This window comes from Mercurialis annua, linkage group LG6, assembly GCF_937616625.2.
Source record: "Mercurialis annua linkage group LG6, ddMerAnnu1.2, whole genome shotgun sequence".
Classification (NCBI taxonomy): domain Eukaryota; kingdom Viridiplantae; phylum Streptophyta; class Magnoliopsida; order Malpighiales; family Euphorbiaceae; genus Mercurialis; species Mercurialis annua.
Window position 1 is genome coordinate 12,558,093 of NC_065575.1, and position 13,501 is coordinate 12,571,593.

The 13,501-nt window shown below is 33.3% G+C and overlaps 1 protein-coding gene across 1 annotated transcript; it reads right to left on the bottom strand.

The window, feature by feature from the left end:
• Positions 1–11,377: 11,377 nt before the first annotated feature.
• LOC126685772 (nodulin-related protein 1-like) lies at positions 11,378–12,091 on the bottom strand. Its single transcript, XM_050379726.2, has one exon. It carries the CDS (start codon positions 11,926–11,928, stop codon positions 11,515–11,517), a length of 414 nt encoding a protein of 137 aa, XP_050235683.1. The 5' UTR covers positions 11,929–12,091; the 3' UTR covers positions 11,378–11,514.
• Positions 12,092–13,501: the final 1,410 nt, after the last annotated feature.

Consider the following 13,501-nt stretch of genomic DNA (forward strand, 5'->3'; position numbering starts at 1 on the left):
ACATTAAAACCATTTAAAATAATATGTTAAACCATTATAAAAATATATGAAACTCTATACTACAATCCGAGTAACCACAATATAAATAATTCTCAAATCAATCATTTATTCAAAAGGTCTTGGTCCCGAGAGCAGAGCTTCAACCGAATTACCACCGACCACACTTAAACAACAAATGAGAGCAGTGACGGATCCAGAAATCTTTTATGATGGGGTATGTTGGTCATTTACCTCAAGTATACCGTATCGCAACTAGTAATAAATTGGACTAAAGATCGGTATCGAACCACAAGGAATGAGAAGCAATGATGAAATAAAATTAAAATGATACTCAATTCGTTTAGCAAACTAACATTCAAAGTGATTTAAAAAATTACGAAACACAACCAAATAAGTAAACAACTAGCCACTAACAAACGACTAGCAATTACAGGTTTAAAACAAGAATTAAAAGGGGCTAGAGGTTGCTAATTGTTAGCAAAAATGCCAACTCGTAATAAAGTGGACTTTAAGTCCGGGTTGTCGAACCCACAAGGATGAGAGGTTTAAAGTGAGCGAAATCAATCTTGAAATTCAATTCGGATAGCAAACGAGTGATTGGTTTTGATTAATACTACGCAAATAAACTCAAGCAATAATAAATAAACTAAAAGCAACAACAATTCAACAACTAATTGATTAACGGATTAAAAACGATAATTAAAAGCGCCTAAGGGTTGCTAATCATGCCAAAGCAATTCCTAGGTAGATAGGTCGGGTATACGGGTATTGGTTTGGGTCAAGCCATTCTAAGGTATCCAAATCCGCTCTCTCGAGCCGGAAGTCGAAGAACCGAAAATTGATTAATAAGTCGAAATCCAACTCACTCTCGCGCAATTGAATGTCGACTACACCAATCAATCCGATTAATCCGCAAACTCAAACAACCGCTAAATCCCTAAATCACTCTCGTGCATCTAGGTCTTAAGCTTATGCTTAACTAGGTCTATTTAATTAGTTTAACTCTCGCCCTCACTAATCAAACACTAATCAAAGATTAAGAGGCCAACTTAATCAAGGCATTAAGACTAATAAACACAACAAAACCCTAACCCATACTACCCTAACCAATCATCTAGCAATTAAACATGGCAATCATAACAATCTCTAGACTAGGAGTTTAGCTACTCATGATTAAAGTTAAAGCAACAACTAAGCAATAATTAATTAACATAACAAAAGTGAGAATGATTACCTTAAATGAAGAACAATAAATCATAAAGAAGATAATGAAGAATCAAAGATAAAAGCTTGTATTCAATAGGTAAATCTTGTTCTTACAAAGCAATAAAAGCTTCCAAGCACCAACAATGGTGGAAACTATGGAGGCACAAAACCCTAAGCTATTCTACTCCTAAAAGATGACTAAAAGTGTTGCTACATAATAAGTGATACCTTAAAGTTGAGGGATAAGGTGCCTTATATAGGCAAAAGTAAAAGAGGAAATATAAAACATTCTAGTACAAACTTTGTTGGGCTTAATAAGGAAATGTTCCAAGCAAAGCTCTAAACTCAAAATTTGGTCTTTTTCTGAGTTTTCTTCACTTCTCGATCGAGAAGCTTCATTAAAGTCAGCTTCTCGATCGAGAAGCAAGATTTCACAATTCTCTGCCATTTTTTGCCTTGCTTCTCGATCGAGAAGGTGAGGTTCTCGATCGAGACATGCACAAAAGTTTGTCTCGAAAGAGACACTATTTCTGCTGCACAACCACTGACTTCAAAACTTCATAACTCGATGTAGAAACCTCCAAATGAGTTGGTTCTTGAACCTCTGGAAAGCTTAAGATATCTACTTTATTTATTATGAAGAACACAATTTCATTGGAAGCCTTGAACTGGTCCATATTTGTAAATTAGTGCAGCGGGGTCAGATTTTCAGGCTTGCAAATGTGCTTTCGACGTCTCTTTGCTTCGGAAACCTTCGGAATGCTCAAATTAAACCCAAAACTCATTGATTTCCATGTATTTAACCTGAAATACTAAAACACACAATAAGACCCAAAATAGCTCAATTATAGCAATAAAAGCATATTAGAAGACCCAAAACCGACATAGAAAATAGGAGTATTTCTACTCCTATCAAACCTCCTCACACTAAACCCTTGCTTGTCCCCAAGCAAGAAATGAATCTTACTTAAGAACACATGCTAACTAATAAACTCATACTTGAACATGTATCAAACATTGCATTTCAACCAATGAATACTCAACCAAATGCTTCAAGAACCGACAAATAAGAGTGATGCAAACAAATGAGGAATGCAATTATAATGACATGATCCGATGACATTAAGACTACAATCACGCAAGCACTTTAACAAAACAATTTACATCTCGAGGTTGCTATCATATGCGGGACATGTACACAAATTTATCACAAGCTAACTTGGGCAAAACATGGCATAGTTCTTAAGTATTAAGCAATGGAATAATCCTCTCTAGATTTCACTCACTCAAAAGATCAAGGTGTAAAAGAACACATGCAAAGTCACCATAGGCTTGCTCATAGTCCGGACTCCACTACTTAGTTCGGTTTCCGACAATTATCATATGGACTTTATTGGGTTGTAATGAGGCTAAGGGTTAGGGTAGGTAGAAAGGTAAAATTTTTGGTTAAACAAATAACTTGATGACTAACTCACAAAATATATCAAATTGATCTAACTTGTAATTTTGCACAATGTGAACATTTTTTTTTCCATGCCTCTATTTATTCTTTTGCATTCAACTTCTTTTTCTTTCTTTTTCTCTTTTTTTTCTAAACTTTCTTTATTCTTTCTTTGTTTTGATTTTCTTTCTCTTCTACTAAGATATTTTGTTCACTTTTCTTTTTCTTTTCATCAAGTTAGGATCAAGTGTTTCTTACATTAAAGTCAATCAAGTCAAATGTGGTGTTTAAAGAGGTAAATTTTTGAAAGGTTAAATGTGTGAAAATGTGGTTTAAAAACAAGAAAGGTCTTAGGCTCAAGTTTGTGTTATCTAGGGGTAAAAGGGTAGGCTTTTTAAGTGGTTTAAAGAAATGTGTAATCCTAATTGCCATACTCATCTAATTGCCAAAAACTCAACAATGCAATCTTGAACGGACACCGAGCAAGTTCTAGGACTAAGCATACAAAACACAACAAGAAATGTAGGCTCAAAATATTCAATCAATGAAAAATGTGTGTTTTTGCCATGTACTAGAAACTACATCAACTATGCCAAGCATTACCCAAATTTTGAAAATTACACAATTTTATGACATACATATCATGAATCCGCATCAAGCTAAATCAAGCATGCATCGAGGGTAAAAATTGCTCACAAGTGAGTTCACCCTAATCCTATCGAATCATGTCATACGATTGGCGTTTCATTAGGCAAGCATCACCAAAAATTGTTTACTCGAGAAGCATCATTCTAAGCATTCATTAACCGAAAAATCGACAATTAATACGGTTCAAACATTTTATTCAACTTAGATAACATGCTTACAAAATTAAGCAAAGGCTTCATGCATTAAAGGCACCAAAATCCCAACCTAAAACAACACTAACATCCTAAAACATTTAAACTAAATAAACACATAAAAGCATAAACACATAAAAACAACCTAAAACAATCTAAACACAAACGAGATTCAATTTTCCAACCCTCCTCACACTATTTCTAAGCAATGCCCTTAATGCTAAGAAATAAAACATATATGAAAATTGCATGAGTTTGGGTTAGAGAATCAAATCTTTTTTCAATCAAACGCAAAATAACATATATGAAACACTAAAAATAAATAACAAAAGATAAATGACAAGAAAAGAAATCGAACCTCTCGGGATTGCCTCCCGAGTGCGCTTTAGTTAGAGTCCAAAGCTAGACTCTTTGCGTAAGGTTGTTAAAAATACAACCTAACATGTGGAAGCCGTCTTGGTAGCATCTTCTCCCTTTTTTTCCGTGTTGGCTCTTTCAAATAAAGCTCATGTGATATGAAGTATGCTTGTACTCTAAAATAATGAACATGAGGAGTATGGAGCATCTTCATATACTTGGTATTATTTCCATCATACTCGGAATCAAACCCCTCTAAGAATGGATCTTTATAATCAAAGGATTTGTTGAATTCCTCGTAGGGTACCGTAATACCAAATTTCTCCTTACTTTCATCATTTACACTCTTGGGACAAGTAAGTGGCTTGGAAATCGGAGCTTCAAGTTCAACATCCTCACACCTTTCTCTTTCGATCTCTATGTGAACTTTTGTGGGAGGATGTTCTACTAAAGAATCATCATCTTTCAACTCTATGGCCATAGCATGTTGTGTTGAAGGAGCTTCAATTTCGGCTAGTAATCCTTCTTGGTTTGTCTCTTGCAAATCACTAGCTAACCGAGTAACTTGTATCTCTAGGTTATGGAGATGTGTAGATTGAATTTCATGTTGTACCTCCATTCTATCTAACAACTCCATGATCTTGTCGATTTTGCTAGATTCATCAAACATTTTATCTTGTTGAAAACCATGTGATTGTTGTGGTTCATTGCCAAAATTGGAATTGAGGTCACATTGGTTTTGATATGGGTGATAGCTTGAATCGAAGTTCAAGTTTTCATTGAAGTTCTCCCAATTGTTTCTCCAACCATAGTTCGGAGGGTTGTGCCACCCCGGATCATACACGTCGGAATAAGGGTCACTAGCTTGCCATTGATCACCCACATAGTCAACATGCTCATTCCACTCCGGATAGAGTTCGGGACACTCATCTCCGGTATGACTAAAATTCTCACAAATATCACAATTGTAGTTAATGTTTTGGTACGGCAAATAACTTTGATTCCATGCCATTACTCCTTTCCGACCATAATTCGCCATAAAAAGAATATTTGAAGATAAACCAATGAAGTCCAAAATTTCCTACGCAACCACAAACAAGAACACCAAGCATAATTCACGAAAACACAAACTAACTAAAGAAAAGTAAAAATAGAAAATAAGGCTAACTCGACCGAATTTCAAAATACTTTCAATCAATTAAACGCAACCTCATCCCCGGCAACGGCGCCAAAAACTTGTTAGCAAAAATGCCAACTCGTAATAAAGTGGACTTTAAGTCCGGGTTGTCGAACCCACAAGGATGAGAGGTTTAAAGTGAGCGAAATCGATCTTGAAATTCAATTCGGATAGCAAACGAGTGATTGGTTTTGATTAATACTACGCAAATAAACTCAAGCAATAATAAATAAACTAAAAGCAACAACAATTCAACAACTAATTGATTAACGGATTAAAAACGATAATTAAAAGCGCCTAAGGGTTGCTAATCATGCCAAAGCAATTCCTAGGTAGATAGGTCGGGTATACGGGTATTGGTTTGGGTCAAGCCATTCTAAGGTATCCAAATCCGCTCTCTCGAGCCGGAAGTCGAAGAACCGAAAATTGATTAATAAGTCGAAATCCAACTCACTCTCGCGCAATTGAATGTCGACTACACCAATCAATCCAATTAATCCGCAAACTCAAACAACCGCTAAATCCCTAAATCACTCTCGTGCATCTAGGTCTTAAGCTTATGCTTAACTAGGTCTATTTAATTAGTTTAACTCTCGCCCTCACTAATCAAACACTAATCAAAGATTAAGAGGCCAACTTAATCAAGGCATTAAGACTAATAAACACAACAAAACCCTAACCCATACTACCCTAACCAATCATCTAGCAATTAAACATGGCAATCATAACAATCCCTAGACTAGGAGTTTAGCTACTCATGATTATAGTTAAAGCAACAACTAAGCAATAATTAATTAACATAACAAAAGTGAGAATGATTACCTTAAATGAAGAACAATAAATCATAAAGAAGATAATGAAGAATCAAAGATAAAAGCTTGTATTCAATAGGTAAATCTTGTTCTTACAAAGCAATAAAAGCTTCCAAGCACCAACAATGGTGGAAACTATGGAGGCACAAAACCCTAAGCTATTCTACTCCTAAAAGATGACTAAAAGTGTTGCTACATAATAAGTGATACCTTAAAGTTGAGGGATAAGGTGCCTTATATAGGCAAAAGTAAAAGAGGAAATATAAAACATTCTAGTACAAACTTTGTTGGGCTTAATAAGGAAATGTTCCAAGCAAAGCTCTAAACTCAAAATTTGGTCTTTTTCTGAGTTTTCTTCACTTCTCGATCGAGAAGCTTCATTAAAGTCAGCTTCTCGATCGAGAAGCAAGATTTCACAATTCTCTGCCATTTATTGCCTTGCTTCTCGATCGATAAGGTGAGGTTCTCGATCGAGACATGCACAAAAGTTTGTCTCGAAAGAGACACTATTTCTGCTGCACAACCACTGACTTCAAAACTTCATAACTCGATGTAGAAACCTCCAAATGAGTTGGTTCTTGAACCTCTGGAAAGCTTAAGATGTCTACTTTAATTCTTATGAAGAACACAATTTCATTGGAATCCTTGAACTGGTCCATATTTGTAAATTAGTGCAGCGGGGTCAGATTTTCAGGCTTGCAAATGTGTTTTCGACGTCTCTTTGCTTCGGAAACCTTCGGAATGCTCAAATTAAACCCAAAACTCATTGATTTCCATGTATTTAACCTGAAATACTAAAACACACAATAAGACCCAAAATAGCTCAATTATAGCAATAAAAGCATATTAGAAGACCCAAAACCGACATAGAAAATAGGAGTATTTCTACTCCTATCACTAATCATGCCAAGCATTTCCTAGGTAATTCGGGTAGGAATAAGGTATTGATTTGGGTCAAGTTATTCAAATGTATCAATTCCGCTCTCTCGAGTCTAAAATTGAAAGAATCGCAACTTAACTAATACACCGAAATCTAAATCGCTCTCGCATAATTAGATTTCGACAATACCAATCAACTACAATTAATTTTGCAAACTTAAACAACCGCCTAAATCATAAACCGCTCTCGCGTGGATAATTCTTAATCTTGGGCTTAACTAGGTCCGTCTAATTAAATAACTCTCGTTCAGTTAATTATACAAAGATCATAAATTAAGAGATCAATTCAATCTAAGCATTAGGCCCCATAAACACAACAAACCATAATCCAAATCCTAACCTAATCACCTAATCAACAACAAGGCAATCATAAGCAACCCCTAAACTAGGGGGTTTAGCTACACATAATCAACACCACACAACTAATTAAACAAGAATAAAAAGTAAGCATTAAGTAGAGATTAAATACCTTTGGGTAATTGTTAAAAGCTAAGAGCAATAATTACATAATGAAACTTCAATAATGGAACTACTACTTGTATTAAATGAGTAATCAAGAACCAAAATCTAGAAATAAAATGATGAACACCAACATTCAAAATCTCTACACAATTGGAAGAACAAAAGGAATAAAACTATAACTACTTGATTGATGTCTTACAAAGTGATGGATAAAATGACCTAAAAAGATAAGGTGACTTATATAGTCAAAAAAAGTAAGAAAACTAGAGATGTCCTAGTACAAGAGTGTTGGGTTAAAAGAAAAAGTGGGCCAAGCAAAGCTCACTTATCAAAAGTGATTCTATTTCTGAGATTAAGCCATGTCTTGATCGAGAAGTTCATTAAAGGGGAACTTCTCGATCGAGAACCTCTTTTGAAAACCATTCATGCAAAACTATTCTTCATGTCTTGATCGAAAAGTTATTCTTGCCTCTACTTTTCGATCGAGACATATGTTAAAATATACATGTCTCTTTTACTTTTAAGCTTATCTTCCAAGACATACTTTGCAACTTGTTTTCTCTTTAACTCATCGTTCGTATTCCCGACTTCGCTAGTTCTTCGAATCTTCACTCTTTTTAGCCTAAATAGTCCCGTAAACGCTCTGTATTACCTGAAACACCAACACACGTAATAAGGTACAAAAATACTTACAAACGTATGCTAAAGCACGATAAATAGATGCGAAAACTATCTAAATACTTGGAGTATTCTACTCCTATCAGGGTCCATATATATATATATATATATATATATATATATATAGTTAATCGCATTAAAATAACAAACGTTTGCAGATTTTGTCAGTTATAGCCAAACCTTTTAAAACTGTCAGAATTAGCCAATTTTAGCATATTCGGTATCTTTTATAGCCATTTTTTAAATCGAACCAGATTTTTACCAACTTAACATCCACATCACTGACAAGTCAGCAAATTACTGATGTGGCAACGCCCACTCATTTAATTAAATCTATGATGACCAATTAAACCAAACTTAAATAAAAAAAATTCCAACCAAACCACATGCCAAAAAAATCAAAGACTCAACCATTAAATTAAATTAATATAAAATTTATGTATATTTTAAAATAAATAATTTCAATAAATTTCAATTTAATAAATTTATTTTTAAAATAAAAATTACAAAAGTTTTGGTCCCGCCGTCGCCGGCCTCCGCTATGCTTCCCCACTCTGGCTGGCTGGCCACCGGAAAACTCATGTTCTCCGTCAGTGGAGGAGATCTCAAATCTATTTTCTCCATTAATGGAGAAGACAGATCTGAGCATATCTTCTCCATTTGTTGAGAAGACATGAAAAAGACAAGCTGTCTGCTCCATTTATGGAGAAGACCGAGCTGCTGTCTTCTCCATTTTGGAGTAGACGAGCTCGTCTTCTCCATAAATGGAGAAAACCGAGCTACTGTCTTCTCCATTCATGGAGAAGACGAGCAGGTCTTCTCCATGAATGGAGAGGTCAGCATGTCTTCTCCATTCATGGGGAAGACATTCTCAGATATGTCTTCTCCATTAATGGAGAAGACAGATCTGAGGTCTTCTCCATTGACGGGGAAGACGTGTTTTCTGGCAGCCGACCAGAGTGGGGAGGACGGCGGTGGCCGATGATTGGCTACGGCAGGGTTAAATTTTTAGAATTTTATAATAAATATAAAGTTTGAAGATATTACGGTTTAATTAATTTATTTGTCATGTGATTTGGTTAGAAACTTTTTATTTGAATTTGGTTTGGTCATTATGGGTTTGATTAAATGAGTGGGCGTTGCCATATCAGCTATTTGCTAACTTGGCAGTGATGTGGATGTCAAGTTGGCAAAAATCTGATTCAATTTAAAATAAACGGCTATAAAATACCGAATATGCTAAAATTGGCTAATTCAGACAATTTTAAAAGATTTAGCTATAATTGATAAAATCCACAAACGTTTGGTATTTTAATAAGATTAACTCTATATATATAATAAATGTTAAAATACTAAGATAAATTTGTTAGTTTTATTCTCGATAAATTTCCTAAAAATATTTCATAATGACATCGTTAGTCCTCTATGTTAAATATATCATTTTTATTGTATGTTTTTAAATAGTCATTCAGTCACTATTTACTCATTTGATTACATGTAAATCAAGTTAAATAAATAATAAATTGAAAATTATTATATTCAACTGCATACAAATTGTTTTTTTTATATAATATCTCAATATGATTTATTGAACAAAAAATATGTAAATCAATTAACTTATAAATTATCAAATATAGTTGAAAGAAATAATTAGATATTTTTAGAATATTATTATTCTTAGTAAAAAACATATGCATATACTTTATTATTTTTTTAGTTAAATAATTTTAAATTCTATTATATAAATTATTATTTGAAGTCTAATACTTATGAATATTTTTTACAGCACTACTGCTCTACATAATCCATCCCTTTGCATTTGTCAAATTGTAATTTTACTTATGAATATGGGTGTGGCAACTCAAGATTTTAAGACTAAGAATCTAAGAGGCTCTTATCATCATTTATAAGCTTATATGTTTCCTTTTCCCTCATAAAAGGTAGGTCCATAGACCCCACTAACACTTGGGTCCGCCTCTGAATGAGAGTCTCGAGAACTAAATTCTACTGAGTTACTCATTCAATACGGGTTTCAAAAGTGAAACTACAACCGAGTTACTTTAATCACATATAGATCCAATATCAATAATATACCTCATAGATCATAAATGGTGCGCGCACAGCACTCAATAGGAAAACACGTTCTAATAAGTGCATAACGGTTTTTGAAAATCATTTAAAAGCAATAAAATAAACTCACGATATGCTAAATCCCCAAAAATACTCTGAATAGCTCTACTAGTGTTGGTCCGACTCTGATGCATAACGATGGGTCGAGGAACAATATACAAATCACATTGATTTTAAAAAAGTTTTTGGATAAGTCCCTGAGTTTAGACGCGCTCCGAAAGTGAATTTTGGCGATTTTTATGAAAAATGTGAATTTCGTGCTTTATGCCGAAATCGATTTAAAGTTGGAACTCGTTTTTAAAATGGAAGTAAGATGGTACATTTCTTGAGAACTTGAATTTAGTTATGTTTTTTAGATGCTTTTATTATGTTAACGGAAATATGAGTTTTAGGCTTGGAAACGAGGTTTCAGCTGAAATGAGCGTGTCGACGCCCTAGAAAAAAATTGTTTTATAAATTAAAGTTTTTTTAATTTTGGAATGATGATTTTGAACCTGAGCGTAGTCAAGATTCAGAAATCCTTTAAGTTTGGCAATTTTATTGTTGTACTTAATTTTCGTGTTTCAACGTGTTTTGGTTTAATCGAGTGTTTGCCTTGTGTTGTTTGTCTCGATGTGTTTGGTTGATTAGAATTCTAGAGTTAGGCGTGGTTATTGTCGTATCGTTGTTAATTTAATTGATTTGTGTTTGACCCGCCTGCTCCGGGGAGTTCGGTGTTGAAAGAGTTGTTGCAGTGCGGCTTGCTCTGTCCGGCTAGGATTCATGCGTTCGGCAAGGGCTGTGAGTTTATTTTGTTATATTTATATTCTTATGTAAAAAGTATTTTAATATGCAAAGTATGTTCTTCCTGTTTTTGAAGTGGATAACTTTTTATTTGTTTTGATTATTTTATTTTAATATTTAAAATTACTGAATATTTTAGATGATTAATTAATTTTTGGAATAATTTAATTTTCTGATATTGATATTGAATAATTTTTATATTTTTTTTTCAAATGTTTCATAAATAAAATAAAAATATTAAAATATTTATATTAAAATAATATGAAAATGTGGGGATTTCCATGAGAATGGAAATGGAGATGGATTAATTTCCATTAAATAAATGAGGATGGAAATGAGGATTTTCTATAGAAACGAGAACGAGGATGGGGATAGCTTTTCCACTCCCGCCCCGCTCCATTGCCATCCCTATGTGGGATATTACAAATTGTGAAGGAAATTAAAATGTGCATAACTTGTAGTAACTTTTATGCCCGTTAGTTACCTCAAATTTTACAAAGTAACATGAAATTAAAAAGAAATTTAGCTATAAAAGATGGAAACACACAAGATATTAGTAGAATTTTAGTACATTAAAGAGAGTTACAGACAAGATAAGAAAATATCACAAGCTTAGAATGCAAGACGATACAACATACACAGAAGGAAAACAAACAACAAAAAGTCATGACATTTGACATTATATCAGTTTCACTTCATGAAGCCTTGAGCCATTTTGAAGTAATCACCAACGCCAGAAGATTTGCCATCTTCACCACTTGATTGAGTTGGCGTGGACTGAGTTATGGGCGTATCGGGGCCGGACTGGTGGCCAGCAGTGGTGGCGGCGGCGGTTGAATGAGAAGACTGCTGACGAAGATAGTCCTCAGCTTTTTCTACATACTTTCCATAACTCTTCTCTTCAAGCTTGCCATATTGAGAAGCCCCACCCAGAAGATTTGCAGCAGCACCGGCGGCCTGTCCCTGATCAACTTTTTGGTGGCTAAGTGAAGATTTGGCTGCATCAGCGACTTGCTTAGCGCTTGAGAAAAGCTCGGAGGATGAGACTTGTTGATGCTTGTGGCCCGTCTTGGATGGTTGGTCGTTAGAAGATGGGAAATCCATGGGAACAAAGATTGGAATTGGATTGAGATTTTAGAGATGTGTTTGTTAGCTTTATAGGCGTATGATCAATAATTGAAGATGAAGATATTGATTGGTTTCAATATGTATTTGTTTTTGTGGGCCTTGTTCCATCTGACTCAGACACAGTCTGCAGGGAAAAGCTTCAATACCGTGTTAATGGCGTGTTCAGTTTTAGACCATGCAAGTGTCACAAAAGAGATATTTTGTGTTTAAGTTCACCTACAGGTGTTAATGTCTTAAAATGTTGTTTATGATGCACGGAAATCTTGAATTTATGGATTTCAAAAATAATAAAATATTTCAGAGTCATTTTCATAACTAATAAAAATAAATAATTATTTATTTTCATATAGTATTTAAAGAGTATAAATGAAAAAATATTAATAAATTTTTCATACAAATTTATAATTCAGTTTGTTCAAACAATAACCTTTTTCGGTAAAAAAAAAACAGTAATCCTTTTTAACAATGAAATACACCTCAAATGTTATAATCGATAAACAGTAACTCTGGAATCTATTTGCGGCCACAAAAGCTCTCCCGTTTCAAATTATTAAAAACACGAATTCTTTTTTTTCTCTAAAATACACTCTCTATAATGTATTTATTATTTATTATAAATATAAAAATTAATTATATTTAAATTTATATTTTTAATTATCATAAATAGTTAATAATTTATGAGTGAATTTTCTATAGTACATTATTTTCTATTTTATTTACAATTTTTTTTTGTCTTTATTTTTCTAACTTTTTTTTTACGAAAATACCTTTTTTCTTTTTAATTTCACAAATATTTTTTTCAATTTTTGATAATTTATTCTCTTTTTTATAACTTTTTTTTGTATTCTTTTTACTTTTATATCCTGTTTTTTAGTGTAACTATGGTCTATTGTAGTGTATTCATTGTGTTTTTTTAGTGTAATTATGGTGTTTTTATAGTGTAACATCAGTATATATAGTATATTTATAGCATTTTTGTAATGTTTTTATGGTGTATACCATAAAACCATTGCAAATACACCATAAATATTGCAAATACATCGTAAAGAAATACACCATAAAAACATAGATAGACTGAGAAACACCAGAAATACGCTAAAAATACACTATAATGTAAATACATAATAAAAATATTGTAAATATACCATAAATCAATTTGTTCTTTACAAAATCAGTAGCATTAAAATAAATAAACAAATCTATGAATAAGAGAAAGACAAGATAATTATATGAATAATAGAATAATTTTATAAAAAAAATATAAATCTACAATAATTTATCTGCAAAATATTTAAATCATTATAAAAAAAAAACCTAAAAAAATACAAAAAAAATCTAAAAACGATGTCGAAAACTCAAAGCGTGAACAGAAAAGCGTGAACAGAAGAGACGAACGGAGTAGCGACCGGATGAGACGAGAAACTCATCGGAAGCAGACGAACGGAAGCGCGAACGGAAGCACAAACGGAAAAACAAACGGAAGAGGCGAATGGAAAAAAAACAAAAGAGACAAATATAAATCAAATGGAAAATAAAAAAAAGAGAATTT